At 43.1% G+C, this 16266-nt stretch overlaps 1 protein-coding gene across 4 annotated transcripts in view; it reads right to left on the reverse strand.

The window, feature by feature from the left end:
* Positions 1–2415: 2415 nt before the first annotated feature.
* LOC122805600 (ubiquitin-like protein FUBI) overlaps positions 2416–16266 on the reverse strand; it is a 49178-nt gene continuing 35327 nt past the window's right edge. For all 4 annotated transcript variants that reach the window (XM_044075833.1, XM_044075834.1, XM_044075835.1 and 1 more), the window contains exon 5: positions 2416–2580. In XM_044075833.1, coding sequence (XP_043931768.1) covers positions 2452–2580 — 129 coding nt within the window. In that variant the 3' untranslated portion in view covers positions 2416–2451. The remainder of the gene's footprint in view (positions 2581–16266) is intronic.

Consider the following 16266-nt stretch of genomic DNA (forward strand, 5'->3'; position numbering starts at 1 on the left):
ATGCTCAACCTTGGTCTCATCAGACCAGAACACATTTTCCTACATGCGTTTGGGAGACTATGTATTGTTTTGCAAATTTTGGCCGGGCCTGGATGTTTCTGTGCAAGAAAAGGCTTCAGTCTTGCAACCCTACCCCCACAGCCCAGACATATGGAGAGTATGGGAGATTGTCACATGTAGTACACAACCAGTATGTGCCAGAAATTCCTGCAGCTCCTTCAGTGTTGCTATAGGTCTCTTGGCAGCCTCCCTGACCATTTTCAGCTTGTCTTTTCATCAATTTTGCAGGGATGTCCAGTTTATTGCAACATCACTGCAGTCCCATATTTTCTCCACTTTTTGATGACAGTCTTCACTGTGTTCCATGGTATATCCAATGCTGTGGAATTTTTTTGTATCCTTCTCCTGACTGATGCTATTCAACGAGAAACCTTTAATGCTTTGCAAGTTCCCTGCGAACCAAGGCTTTTGCTGTGACAGGCAACTGAGTAAATGTCAGGAAAATCCTACTAGGACAGCTGAACTGTATTTTGGGTTAATCGGGATCTCTAATTTATGGTCTGGTGTGTACCCAAGACTACTGAATGCTATAATTAATTAAAAGGCGCTTCAACAAAGTATTAGTTTAAGGGTGTGCACACTTATGCAACCAGCTTATTGTACTTTTATTTTTCCCCATAATAGAGGTTTTTCAATTGAACTGTACACGTTTCAGGTTACATTAAAAGGTGGGAAAAGGTGACTTAGTGTTCTCTTTTTATACCATAAAAACCTAGTATTTTAACAGGGGTGTGTAAACTTTTCATATCCACTGTATGTAGCACGGTTTTGGAATGAATGCAAATATGAACAAGCAATATTTGAAGCCTAGAGGAGTCAGGGGGTTACTGGAGAAACAGCTGTAATGAGTTAAAGTGTTCTCCAAGTCTACACATTTAAACATGACTGAACGGATACCAGCCATCTGGTGCAGGTAAAGAAATATCTCTACTCCTGTGAACATTTGCTGGGGGGGACACGACGACGACGACAATCCAATACTATTTTCACAGCTGCAAGGGGCTTAACATTTTTCATGGCTTTCCTCATTCTTGTTTACAGCTCATGCCAAGGGCTTTTATCCTAGACATCCAACCTTGTAAAAAAAGAGAAACAAATTCTACATATAGTAGAAATCAATCCACCACTACCCACCACAGCAGCATAAGATCACGGCACATTAACAAGTCTTGCTTCTGTCTAGCCTCTCATACTGTACAGCTTAAATTTCTTAAAAGGTACAGGAAACTCAGTTTTAAAAAACACAAGCTGATAGTGAAAGACCCATACTAAACAAAACTGCTTTACTATGCAATATGCAGTGTATATCATGAAATGTTTTATGCAAATTACTTTATTTGCGTCTTTCTAAACATTAAATATGTCAGAGTGGAGTATATGTTTTACAGTCCACCCACAAGTTTAATAAAAGTCGTATTTCAGAAAGGTAATGGATGCTTTATAGTCTAGTCACTAATTTCAGGGTTGCTGATCTTCCTGCATCTCCATATCCAAAAAACTGACTAGCACAAATCTAAAATACTCCAGATTCTTCCAGACAGATGTGCTTTTATTTCTTCAAGCTTCCTTTGGAATACTGGAAAAGGTTTCACTGGGAAAGTCTCTCTACCTTCTGTCAGAATTATTTCCTCTACTCTACACCCAAAAATGTCGGATCCCCAGGAGGGGGGGTGGGGGGGACCACACCACAGCTGGGTTGAACACTCAACTGCCTGTCGACATTCGTAAGTCTCATACCCCACCCACCTTTTCTTCACTTCAACCTGATTTTTATAGTTTAATTTGACTGGCTAGAGTATTTTAAATTCTCAGTTTTCTGGCTTCACAACAGGAAAGCTGAAAATAAGCAGTTTATCACTGTGCAGCCATCTTAGAAGTCCAAAATATGGCTAAGATCACGGAGAATGTGGAATATTAATATACCCTTACACTCTTGTTCAATACACCACAGAAATTTGAATTGTCTCAAAGTGGGTTTAGTTTTTTTTTTTTGCCCCTTAATGGGCCTTTCCCACCCTTGAAAGCAATGACAAGTGTATATGCATACAAATGCATTCTCTTGCTGCATAAAAAATACATACTCAGTTTAAACGGTCAGGAAACAGACTCAGGGCACACTTCACGCTACAAAATAATTCCACATTTCCAACTAACCCGCATGCAAACTGTGCACTCACTTTATATTTAAAATATGAAAGCCCTGGCATCACACATTTCTGTCTCAGCTAAACAGTATAGCTGCCACAAACGTACTTATCAAAACGAAAACCACAAGTTCCCAAAAGTTAAAGTAGCTGAAGTGAAAACACCTACAATCCGTTAAGACTGAAAATTAAAAACCAAACACTACAGTGGTTATGTTTAGCTTATACATTTATTTAACACATTCTCTCATTTAGGAATTAGCATTCGGTCCCTTCTTCTTGCCAAATCCTGGCACAACATTAACAAACGACGATTGTACTGCATGCGTCTCTTTGCACGGCCAGTCTTCTTTTTCTTCTTCTCCTGTTTTGCAACCTAGAAAAAAAGCATAAGTGGTTACCACTCTAAATCACCAGGGGGAGGGGGAAAAGGAATTTGGAGGAAGAAGCCTGGACACAATAAAATACTACCTAATTTTAACACGCTCTTGAATTGAAATACCCCCCCCCGTCTTTAAGCACAAAGAAAAATATCTCCATTAGACAATAGCAGCATTTAATACAGTATTCAATGTGAAAAGTATTAATTTTGTGCATCAACACTATTACCTTCTTTGTGGCTTTCTCTTTCCAAAGACAGAATACAGTTATATTCATGTACGTATACAAACACTTCAGCTTCCACTCCAAATTCTAAATGGATATTTCAGATACTCACTAAAATATTACACAGTGTAGACAATGTTGCAACCTTTACCCCCACAAAAACACAATTCTGAAAGAATAAAGACTTGAAACAACAAATGTAGATGTTAGAAGGTTCTCTGTTGCAGTAGTAGCTACTTGGCATTCTACAGGCAGAAATCCTATTGGGTAGCCAGAATACCAGAGATTTATTCTCCTTCAAACATGGAAGATGCTAGCCACTCCAAATGGATGGATGTGGAGGTACAAGGGTTAGCAGTTACCATTTTCTCAGACCTTTCTTGCCCTCAAGAGGCCTGGAGCCCCACTAGTGCCAAGCAAAGAGAACAACCCACCCATAATTTCACCAGTACTGTTAGAGATGGACCTGAAGGGGGTACCTAATTGGGGAGGGGACCTGAAGAACAGAGCTCACACCAGCCCACAGCCATGACAACGTGGAAGGAAGAAGGGAAAGGCTACTTCCAAGACAGCAACATCTAAATTTATAGCAAGTAGACATCTGTAGTATGTTCATAGCGTTCCACAAATACAGTAAAAACTATTTTGGGTGGATCCCTAAAGTATAGTTGTGTACACTTACCATAAATGTAGATGTTAAGAGTGTCTTCACTGTTGCAGTCATGACTGTAGGGTTCTCCCCTGCCGGCAGGCAGTCCTCGGTCGGCCAGAATCCCAAAGTCTGGGTCCGGCGTCGGCTGTTCAGCCATGCTCCCCATCAGTGCGCCAGGAGTACAAAGCTGACAGCAGATGCCATGTTCTCCAGTTTTTTCTTGCCCCAGATGTCAGGAGTCCCAAAATGAATAAGGTCCCATACCCTTTGCAAATACACCTCAGAAGAATGGTGAAAAAAGGAACCACACAAAAGTAAAAACAAGAGGGGACAGGAGGGAGGGAAACCCAGACTGCAACAGTGAAGACACTCTAACATCAACATTTAAGGTAAGTGTACACAACTGTACTATGTTCATCGTGTTTCACTGTTGGTCATGACTGTAGGGTAGAATCCCAAAGCAGAATGAAAGGGAGGTGGTCAAAGAAGGGGCGGCTAAAAGGCCCTGCAAGACTGCAGAAGCAAAGCCTGCCCTAGACTTAAGAGTAGAGAGGTAGATTGTAGTGCTTTTGAAAAAGTATGCACTGAACTCGAAGTTGCAGCTTCCAAAATGTCTTTGGCAGGAACTCCTCCTGAGGAAGGCAGCGGAAGTGGCAGCAGCTCTGGTGGAATGAGTCCTTATACTCCCTGGGATTTGCTTTCCATGGTGTGAATAGCAAAATCTGATTCCATGAGCAATCCATTTAGAAATGGTCAGTTTTGAAATGGCTTTACCTTGGGAACTTGAAGCATAAGAAACAACTGCTCTGATTTCCTGATGTCCTTGGTTCTGTCCAGGTAAAAACGTAGTTGTCTGTGTACATCCAAGGAATGCAAGATCCTTTCCCCTTTATTTTGAGGAGTGGGGAAAAAAGTTGGCAAGTGAATAGTTTGATTTAAAGCCACTTTGGAAACCACCTTGGCCATGAAAGTAGGATTAGTCCTTAAAGACACCCTGTCTTGATGAAAAATAATATAAGGTTCCACAGCCTAAGAGCTTGCAACTCTGAAACTCTCCTGGCAGAGGTCAGAGCTAACAGGATGGCTGTTTTCCAAGATAAAAACTTGAAGTCATAAGTGGCAGCAGGCTCAAAAGGAGGCAAGGTGAGCTTTTCCAAAACATAGTTGAGATCCCAAGCAGGAAAGGGAGGAGATTTAGGGGGCCTAAAGTTCTTAGCTCCTCTGAGAAACTGTCTCATGAGCTGGTGGGAAAAGATTGGAGGGTCTGTATTATAATGAGCAGAAATAGCAGAGGCATGCATCTTAATGGAAGAGAAAGAGAGACCCTTATGTAAGAGGTCTGTCAGGTAAAGTAAAATCAAAGGAATGTTAGGAAGAAGAGGATCAGAATCCTGAGCCTGCATCCAGGAACAAAATAATTTTCCATTTTCCGGCATAAGATTTTCTAGTGCTAGGACGTCTGGCTTCTAAAATGACATCCATAACCTGCTTGGGTAGGAGAGAATGAATCAAAGACCCTGGATTAACCAGGCCGCCAGGCTGAGAGTTCCGACATGGGGGTGTAGAACCTGACCCTGGTGTTGGGACAGAAGGTTCGGAGTCTGTGGTAAAACCCAAGGGGGCTCCAGACAAAGGTTTTTCAGAGTTGGGTACCAAAACTGTCGAGGCCAATTTGGGGCCAGCAAGATTATCATCTTGGGCTTGTCTTGTTTGATCTTTAGTAATACCCGTGGAAGAAGAGGAAGAGGCGGAAAGGCATATCCAGAGAGGTTTCTCCAACTGAATGATAGTGCATCCACACTTTCCAAGCTTGTTCGTGGAAAGTCCTGGTGCAAAAAATCTGTAGTTGATGATTGAGGTGGGATGCAAAGAGGTCTATGTGAGGACATCCCCAGACTGCTGTTATCTTGAATATTTCGGTGTCCAGCATCCACTTGTGTGGGTCCGAAAGGTTTCTGCTCAGACTGCCAGGAAGTTTTGCTTTCCTGGTAGAAACGGAGCTTGAAGGTCCAGATTGCAAGCTAGAGCAGAGTTCCACAGATCCATGGCTAGTCTGCAAAGGGGGTAGAAGTGAGATCCCCCTTGCTTGTTTATGTACCACATAACTGTGGTGTTCTGTCCGTATCAGTAGTGGTCCTGGTTGTAGAAGATTCCTGAAGGCCAACAGAGCTTTCTGAATGGCTAACATTTCCTTTAAATTGATATGCAGATGCTTTTGATCCTTTGTCCAAAAGCCCTGCAGACAGTTGCCCTGAAAATGGGCTACCCATGCATAATCTGAGGCATCCGTGGTTAGTATCCGAGTGGCAGGAGGCAGACAGAAGGGTTTTCCTTTGTTTAGAGTACATGCCTTGGACCACCAAAGGAATTCCTTTTGAAGACAAGGCAGGACGGAGATCAGGATGTCTAAACTGTGGCAATGCTGAGACCATACACTTTTTCGGTACCACTGTATTTTCCTCATATGTAGCCTTGCATATGGTACGAGAAGGATGCAGGAGGCCATGTAACCCAAAGCCTGCAGAAATCTCCTTGCAGATAGCGGACTTAAAGTTGCCAAGGTTTTGAAAGTTGAAGCCAGCTGTAACTTTTTCGTATGCCATCTGGGTTGTTGTGTTTAGAGAAGCGCCCAGAAAAATCATCTGTTGTGAGGGTGTCAAATTTGACTTTATGTTTACAGTGAATCCCAGGAACTTGAGAAGATTCTGAACAAAACTGTAGAAGACATCCTTGCTGTCTGCCTGAATAAGACAAGTCGCCCAGATAAGGGTGAATTTGAATTCCCTTGAGTCTGCAATAAGCTACTACTGGAGCCAGGCATTTGGTGAAGACCCTGGGCACAGTAGACAATTCAAAGGGCAGCGCAGAGAATTGAAAGTGCCTCAATCCGGCCTTGAACCCAAGGTATTTTCCGCAGTCCTGCCTGATCAGAATGTGTAAATATGCCTCCTTTAAATCCAAAGTTACCATCCACGCATTTTTGGGCAGCATTGGAAGTAGCTGCTGTAGAGTAAGCATATTGAATTTTGGTATCTCTCGAAAAGTGTTCAAGACTGACCGATCCAGAATGGGTCTCCATGAATTTTGCTTCCTGGGGACTAGAAAAAGCCTAGAGTAAAAACCTTGTCCCATCTCTGAAAGTGGAACTAGTTCTATGGCTTTCATAGCCAAGAGAGCTTCCACCTGGTTTAAGGCCTCTGTCCATTGATGTTTTGGAAGATCTGGCCATAGTAGGGTATGAAAATGGAATTTGTAATCTCTTGAAACCACATCCAGAACCCACTTGTCTTGGGTTATAGGAGTCCAATTTTGGTGAAAAAGAGAAAGTTTTCCTCCGAGGGGCTTCCAGGCAAGAAGTTCCTGCAGCCCAACAGAGGGAGTCATTGAGTCTGTTTCCTATGAGCTTGCGACCTATCCTCTCCTCCCCTAGGGGTGAAAGCAGTCCACGGTCTTGGTCTATAAGAGGCTTGTGTTTGATGCCTTCCTCGGGAGCGTCTGTATCTACCCCTCTCCGGGCCTGTCTGAATTGGGAAAGGACCAATTTTTAGCAGGCCAATTCCTACTAAATCTGGGTGGCTGTACTTGTAAGAAATCTTTAACCGTTTGCATGGATTTTGCCTTGTCCTCCATCTTTTTAAATCACCTCTTCAGCTTTAGATCCAAACAAAACATTATGCTTAACAGGAGCGTCCAATAATTTAGCTTTTACTTGATCTGGCAAATTTTGTTCCTTTAACCATGCATGCCTTCTAATTAATTTGCCAGAGGCAGCAGCCCTACAAGAAGCCTCCAAGGCATCAAATCCACAGTGTAAACCATGCTTCCCAACTTGTTCAGTGGCATGCATGAAGTCATGTAATTCCTTATCTGCACAGGCGGAAATGGAAGTTAGCTTTTGTTTTAAAACAGACAGGAGAAATTGCTGGTATTTCAGCATATGAAACTTGACAGTTTAAAGCCCTAATAGATAAAGCAGCAGAAGTGTACACTTTTTTGCCCCATCTTTCTAAAGATCTGGAATCCTTCTCAGTGGGAATGGGGTTTTTAGCAGAAGCGGTCTCAACTCCCTTAGGACCCTGAGAAATGGTTTCAGGGTCAGCAGTAGGGTTCTTGTATAAAAACCTGGTGGGAATCAGGAACCCTGTAATATCTATCAGGCTTAACAGAAGCTGGAGGAAAAAAAAAAAAAAAAAAAAAAAAAAAAAAAAGAGCGTCAGGGGTTAAGTTAGCCTCCGAAAAAGCATCATCCACAATATCCAAAATAGGAGGAATAGCCAGGGGTCTATGTTGGAGAAGAAGAAAATCCCTTAGTCTTTTCTTAGATTCAGAATACTCCTGTCCTTCCCAGTGAAATTTTCCCTCATTTCATGCAAAGTTTCCCCAAAAGAGAAGTCCTCAGGGGGAGAAGCTGAAGGAATGGATTCATCAGAATCCTCATAAGGAGGGAAAGAATATTCCTGGTCAGAAGAAACTGAAGAAACAGAAGCCTTATCAGAGGAGTCATAATAAACTTCCTGCCTTGGCCTTTATCTGAAGGGGGATGTGAACCCCTAATCATAGTAAGTCCTCCACCATTTTAAGTAACCGTTTCTGTGACTTGGGAGCCGGATCAGAAGAGGCCTGTGTTGCAGTCTTTGATTTGGAAGGAGTCTTTGCCTTTGGCCTTGCCTTTATTAAAAGCTGAGTAGGCCTGAAAACCCCTTCGGAAGCCGGTACCTGCACAGCGGCTCCAGACCCATCCGAAGGAGCATTGTCCGAAGGTCCTGCAACAGAAATATTCAAAGGCCTAGTTGGCTCCTCGTGGGAGTCAGTTTCAGCCATCGGTTCCGAAATGGCCGATGACAAGTGCCTCACTGACGACAGCCGAACCTGACTCTGCTTGAACGATATAGTCTGATTTGGACCTCGGAGGCCTGTCTTTGTCCTTGCGTAGTTTGTGAACTCCGGTAGCCAGAACCGTATCCGACATTTTGTAATTAAAACGCCTACCAAAGTAATGAAATGCAAAATCGTACCTTTGTTTAATTGTACGTTGATTGAATCTAGCATAAAACCGACAACTAGCTACGTCGTGGTCAGGGCCAAAGCAATGAATACAGTAAGAATGAAATCCTTGAGGTATTTGCTTCCCACATGAAATACAATTAACTTTTTCTGACATCGGACTGGAGCAAGAAAAAAAAAAAAAGTTTCCCCATCGGGGTACTTAGCTTTGAGTAGGAGAAGAAAGTCTTCGGACTGAAGTTTCAGAAAAAACGGTCAGGAGTCAGCCGACCGGCACTTGCCAACTATCACTGAACGGCAAGAAAGACTTGAGAACATGGCGTCGGCTGTCAGCTTTGTACTCCTGGCGCACTGACGTCAGGGAGCATGGCTGAACAGCCGACGCCGGACCCAGACTTTGGGATTTTGGCCGACCAAGGACTGCCTGCCGGCAGGGGAGAACCACACAGTCATGACTGCAACAATGAAACACGATGAACATCACTACAGGAATCGTGGCTGAAAAGGCAGCAGAGGATAAGAGTCCCTTGCTGGACTCCATAAGCGAATCCAGCTACGACTCCAGAGGCAGAAGTTGTAGGGCTTTAAAAAAGTTTTTTTTACGGAAGACCAGTTGACAGACTCCAGAATATCTTGAGTGGTCACCCCCTATAAGTAGCAGTGGTCTTGGTGGAATGGACTTCTAATATGATTGGGTCCTTTTTACCACAGGGTTTAAAGCAAAAAGGAGATCCACTTAGACTGTTTACTAACTGGTCTGCCCAATTTGTTAGGATTGAAGTTCAAAGTTGCTTATGAATTTCTCTCTCAAACAAAACTAAACTAGAGCAGTCTACACACACCTAGGGCATGTAAGGTTCTGTTCCCTGTGGAATGGGGGGGGGGGGGAAGAGTACCCCTTGTGCATGGAGATGGGGTTAGTTCTCAGTGAGACCAAGCAAAACCTAGGGAAGAGTTCTTTGCACAGTAATGCCTGTGAATTAGATTTTCATGCTTTCCTACTAGAAATGATGGCTAAATCAGAAGTTTTCCAAGGCTCTGATGTCTGTAGAAGTGGCCAGGGATCATGCAAAGTGAGATTCTCAAATATAAAATTGGGGTCCCACAGGAGAAGAAAAAGGGACTGCAGTGTCAGGCAAGCGGAGATGGCAAAGACATGAAGATTAGAGAAGAGACTTTTGGTGAAAAGGTCTACCAAAGCCGTCAAAACCAAGAGTCATTAGCTAGTAGAGTTTACTGGCACTTGGGCTAGCTTTAAAAAAGTGTATAAAATTTCTAGTACCGGATCATCTGGCCTCTTTTGAAGACTAGGACACCCTTGTCTAAACAGCTAGCCCTGAGTGTTAAGGATCACATTACTCATTATGCTAACAAACTGGGGTTGATTTTTGCTCCTTTGTTCTGGGTCAAGAGATCTTACTGCAGTAGTAACCACGGTTCTTGCATGCACCTGTTGTGCAGAGGGAAACAATGTTGCATTGGCAAGAAGGGTGCAATTAAGATAAAGATCCTCTTTTCCTCCCTATCTTTACAAATCAATGGGGAACAGGGATGAGAGCAAAAGTAAACAAGAATAAAAAATTGTCAGTTGGAAGTAGAAGGCTTCTGTCCTCCAAGCCCTGTTGTCTGGGGACCTCAACATTTTAGCTCCTACATTTTATCTCCTGGTTTTCTAAAGGGGAAAGTAGTTTACTTCTTGCACATCCCATTTTCCTGAAGATTAACACTTTCAGTATTTACTTGTGGAGGTCTGAAGCAGATTGGCAAGGTTGAGTTCTCTCAGTTTATATACCACATTCCTCGTTTCCACACGTTTGAATGCCATGTGCACCACAAAAACACAAGTCCAAAGCATATGAAGTAATCACTTAGCTCCCTGCTGAAAGATACGACAGGAACTCCTTTGATTTGGAGCAAGCTTCTAGCCACAACATAGTTTTGTCTACGCAAGGGAGAAACCTTTTCTTGAAATTTAAATGGTCTCTGTACGGACACCACACATTCTTGAGGAACCATTAGAATGCAGGAAACCATGTAACCCAGTACTATCAGGATTTCTCAAGCTGCCAACACTTCTTGCCAGGGTAGTGTTCTGAAACACTGTTAGAAAAAGCAAAATCTTTTCCTGGTGAAAAAAGATTCTTCGGCGTTTCTAAAATCCCTACTGGGCATAAAAAGCAGTCAGCCTGTTTGTGGGCGTCAGGCTAGACCAAGTTTAGGGTGAATCTCATGTTTGAAAATAAAGTAGGTCAGATATGAAGCTTTCAGCTCCTTCACAGAACTGGTTTGTATCAGACTAGTCTAGGTTAAGGGTATATCTGCGCACCTACAAGAAAAAAGGAAAACTGCTGGAGCCAGACCACTCTGGGAACAGTAAACAAGAGGTCAAATCAAATTTAACATGGTTCTCAAATCTCCTAATCAGAGATGCCTCCTGTGTTGCTTTGTTGTGGGTACATGCAGGGAGGCATGTTTTAGATCCAAGATGATCAAAGTGTGAGGAAAACATGGGTAGGGGCTTTTGAATAAGCCTCCAACTCTGGTACGACCAAAAGCCTGTTAGAAAGGTCTAGAGTTGATTTGTAGGTTCCTTACTTTCGTGGCAATAGGAAAGCTTGAGCAGTACCTTGGAACCTAGTTCTTTTTATGAGGAAATGGTTGTAAGGAGCCCTTGTTCCTGGTGAAAACTTACTTGAACTGCCATCTCTGAACAGAAGGAATTAAATATGGGCCTCCGCGAGAGAAGCGCATTGCAATTTGTTCCATGTGTATTAAAAGGACCCAACTATCCTGGGTTACGATTTGTAACCTGTTTAGAAGGGGGGGGGCAGCCTCAGAGCTCTGCATGATGGCCAGTGGTCGTGTCTACACATAAGGGGATGAGGGGAAAACAGAGAAGTGCTCTGCTAAGTCATACCCACTCCCTGGTGGACTCCTGGGTCTGATCCTTGCTCAGCTCGCCACCACCATTTTTGTTCCCCTGGGCCTTCTGGACATTTACCTAGGTTGTGAGACAGGAAAGGTAGGGGCTGTACCTGCAGAAAGCCCTTTACAATTTGTAGGGCTGTTGCCCAGTCCTCTTTATATATAGCTTAAGCCTTGGGTCCAAACATGTGGAGCATCCAGTATTTGAGATATCATCATCATGAGAAACTGCACTCTTAAAGCATGTTTTCCTGATGTCAGACCCTGAAGCAGCTGCCCTGCTTGATGCTTTCAAAGCATGAAAGCCACAATGTAAAAAATGTTTTAGAACCCAAGAACAAGCGTTGCAAAGTTCCAGCAGTTTTCTGTACAGGTCGTAACTTTCCTGGACCAGATGAAAAAAACTGGAGGGGGGGGGGGGGAATTCCATGACTTAAGATGGAACAGTCAAGTTAAGGCTCTCGTGGCAAGGGCAGTAGAAATGTAGACACTTGACAGATATGTCCTGGGTTAGGCATGGGGTTCCTAGGCACTGCATTTGACTCCCTTGGTTCCCAAGGAAGCCACCTTAGAACCTGCCACAGCTAGTAAGGGCATTTACAAGAGTCCAGGACCCCATAAAAAAAACTGTCTGGTTCATGGGGACAAGGGGATGGGAGTCAGGCTGCAGGGAACCGTCTTCTATATCATTCACAACCTCTAGAACTGGGAGAACAGAGGTTTATGCTCAGGAAACCAAAGAAAGTCTTGCTTTTACATAGAGGGTAATCCAGAGTCTTCCATTTGAAGGGCTCCCACCCAAACAAATCCAAAGGTGGTGAGGCCATGGCAAGGCTTTCATTTGATTCAGAGTTGGCATACAACAGAGGAAATTGTGGTCCACATAGGCCAACTTATCTACATAAGAATCTGTAGACTCCTGGGGCAAGCGCCTTCTTCCTTTTGGCAGATGTTCCTGGGTTAGGGTCCTGCCAGGCCTCAAATATCTGGATCTCAAAATCCAGGACATCCTCTGCTAACTTGACAAGGTGGTCTAAAATGGCTTAAAACCCAGAACTGGTTGGAGTTAGGTGAAGCAGTGTTACATTAAATCATAGTGAGTTGACACTGGCCCAGATAGTTGGAGGGCAGCACAGTCAGTACACAGTCTGCAGAGGATTCCACTTAGATATGGGGATGCCATCATCCCCATCTGTAGTGATGGCATAGGAGTCAGAAGCCTGAATCTGCAAAGTGACCCTGGACCCATCCAACACAAAGTACTTCAGCTCAAGCAGACAGTGAGGAGGCAGACAGCATGGACATCGAAGGGTTTCAGAAGTCTTAGTCACATGAACTGCCCCCAGAAGGAACTGTGAACACATCTCTTCCCTTCAACAATTAGGAGCATGCGTGGACTATCATACACCAATAGGCTGACACCTTGTCAAAAGATGCTTAGCTGGTGTTCCCTTATAAAAAGCATGACAGATTCACTTTAAATTGACTTCGCCCCACACTCCATTGGTCTTAAAGCACATGTTGGAAAGGAAGAACAAGCGTGGAAGTCCAAATGAGGAATTTCCCCCCTCCACACCCCAAGTAAGCAGTCTTCGCCATTGACATCCAAAAGAAATTCTGACAATACCTATGAATTCCCCCAACTTGGCTTCTAGGTCAACAGATGTACTCAAAACTGTGCTGTGTCAAACTCCCATGGCAAGGGGGGCGGGGAGGTTGGTGCAGTCTTATTACCCTTATACCCTTATGTCTGCTGGGCCTGGATGAGGGCAATAAATCTCTGGTATTCAAGCTGGCCAAGGGCCTCAACAGGAAACTACAAGTAGTTATTACTACAACAGTAAAACATTAATTCAGTAAAAATATTTGATCATAATCTGCTGTCATTCACACTGTACAATGCACTCCTCACTTAACGATCGCCTCTTTCAAGATACAACATACTACTGATCCATGCCATATCTGCCATAAATCACAAGAGCCCAACACAGTTTGCCCCTACAAAACCTACTACAAAATACAGTATTTAAAGCACTGCTGCAGCAGCCCAAACTATATGGGCCTGTATATTTGTCCAAGATTAGAGCAGCCAGCTTTCAAAGCTTTAGCACCCAAAGCGTCAGAGCTTCCTTGCCAAAACAGCTTATCCACTAAGGGCTCCATGAAGAGTCAGCTAGTGATCCCTTCAAAAGCCAGGCAAGCACGCAAGTAAGTAAATAAGTAAATAAAATAAGTAAATAAAATAAATAAAAAGCACTATAGCTACTTTAAAATTTTCTGAAAAAAAGTTCTGTGAACATTTATTTCTGTGCGACTTGTCATGCTACTGAAAACAAGTTTTTGAAAGAACTTCTTCAATTATCCGCCTTTTAATGTAGACAGTGTTTGTGAGGCAGTATATTGTGCTTTTGGTAAATGATGTACAAAGTTTACCTCATAACTACTTTCCTGTCATAAGGTTTATACACCCACTCCACTTGGAAAACAACCTTCCTCCAGGTTAGGACAAGAACCAACTGCCCTTGCAGTTCTGGATTTCAGACCACAAGAAAGTTGGTTTGGGGGGGGGGGGTGTCTTTGGCCATCTCCATCACTGCCTTCAGCCATTGGGAGACAGACCAAAACTGGTTCCTGGGACCACTCTTTTGCTCAGAGGACCAGGGACAGGGAGATTAGCATATCCACTGTGGCTGCAAGGTTACCTTCACCAAGCAAGGGAGAACCACTCATCAGGTTTGGGGGGGGGGGGGAATCAGGTGAAGCTATACTGCTTAGCTGGGTAAGCTCAGATTCCAAGGCTAGTGATGTTGTCAAGAGCAATAAATTACTATGAACAGGGAAGATTTACTGGGATAAGTGACTATTTTCTGAAGCCTCCTAACAGGAGAATTTTTTTCCACACACTGACCATGACTCCCTGTCAAATCAGTGTGTGTATTGGGGGGTGGGGGTTTGAGTGCAATTCTTCAGTTAATTGTCCTTAGACTGGGGTTCTTCAGATCTCTCAAAAAGATATACATACATTTTTTCAGACATCAAGAAAGATTTCAGTGGGAAAGTGAAATCTATATCCAACAATGGTATTTAGATCAGTTACAACAGCAGTTTCCTCAACTGCAGCTCTTCCTCTTTTCTGCTTCTAAGGACGTTTTTCACAGCTTGCATTACACTGGGCAGTTAAGCCCCCTGCCCCCAAAGCAGGGCAGGGTAAATACCTCAAAACAAAATTGCTCTCAAACCCCAAATAAGATTCTAGTGGTTTATCTTGAATGCCAACCCCCATTTACTCTTACAAGGATGGGACAGCTTTCTATAGATCTGGTAGTTTGGGGGGTGGGGGGGGGTCATTCTTCTGAAACCACAGCTTTCAGAATTTTTAAATGCCAAGCTCGTGTTGGGTTCTCAAAAGAAGCAGCTACTTACCTACTTGTGGGGTTAAATTGCATCCATTTATCAGATAACAGAACAATCTTAAAAAGTGATTTTACCGAGGTTTTAGCTGCTGTTACTGGTTTAGTTCAGATGATTTCCTTGATTATGTTCTCAAAGCCAAACAGTAGTAAAGCTGATTTTGAATTCTCCCCTGACAAAGATCATTATTTGGACCATCTGTTAGGGTCTTTAAAAGCATCAACTCCTTTCCCTCTCCCATTCAACCCTCCATTTCAAGATTCAGTAAAAGCTTCCCCTCCATTTTCAAGACCATATTTTTTGGGGGGTGTGGGATAAGCAGTCTCAAAGTTTTAGCAAGCAAAATTTCAGAGCAATATCAAGGAGGCAGCTTGGGAGGGAGGGAAAACATAAAGGTCCAAAAAATCCCTCTATTCTCACCCTGGCAAGCCTTCAACTCTCTTCCATTTTCTGCAGTGACATCATATTTTAGATGAGTGGGTTCTAAAACTAAATCAACATGGGAAAAATGGCAAAGGGAACCCCTTAACCCCTTTCAGGGGATTCACAAATGTTAGCAAAATGACTGATGGAACTTGTGCCTTTGTTCATATGGACAAAATTTTAGTCAAGGATTTTTTTGGTACCAAAGAAAAAGAGGGAGCTTCAAAACCCATCTCAGAACACTCATTTTGCTAAAGATTCCAAAACTCAAAAATGTTATTCTTAAAACCAAACTCTCAACTTCATGGTTAACAATGGACCTTGGAGGGCAGTCATATTCCTAACTTGAAAAGGAATATGGGCCATTTAAGAGTTTCCAAGTCAGACCCACAACAGTTTTCTGATAATCTTTTGTTTATCCACTGTGTCAAGGTGAGAGAGTGTTACATGGTACCTGGCTCCTGTGGGTTTCAGGTAATTTGCATATTTCCATTTTTGGACAATGGTGCTACACTTGTATGCACATTTACCAGTTATCAAGACTCCCTGATATGGGTCATGAAACCACAGTTCAGTCTGACATTTCAACTGAACTTGCAGAATCTCTTGTCTGCTCCCAATCAGCATTGTTTTCTAGAATGTCTTCTGAATGCACTCCAAAGAGCCTTTTTCTCCAATGGACAAAGAACAGTAGAAGGAAACCTTCCTGGACTACTCCCAGACAATCATGGGATGTCTTCTAGAGAAGAAAGATTTTGATTTTCTTGGTTTATATGGAGCCCCAGGATTCCCAGAGGCAGACTTCATAAAAGGAATTCAATGGTACCAGACAGCAGTCTTAACTCTGCATCATCCCTTACCTTTTCAGTTCTAGTATTTGTCAGAATGGAAGTTCACTTTGGGGAGAAGGGGAGACCTGGACTGAGAAAACTGGTGCATTCATCAGTCAGTCTGCCACAACTGATGCCTCAGACCATTTGTCTAAAGGCAGACGAGTACATGAATTCCAGATGTTGGCAGTTAATGCCTTAAATCTTTAGT

The sequence above is a fragment of the Protopterus annectens genome, chromosome 6.part1 (genome assembly GCF_019279795.1).
Source record: "Protopterus annectens isolate FY-2018-M chromosome 6.part1, PAN1.0, whole genome shotgun sequence".
Classification (NCBI taxonomy): domain Eukaryota; kingdom Metazoa; phylum Chordata; order Ceratodontiformes; family Protopteridae; genus Protopterus; species Protopterus annectens.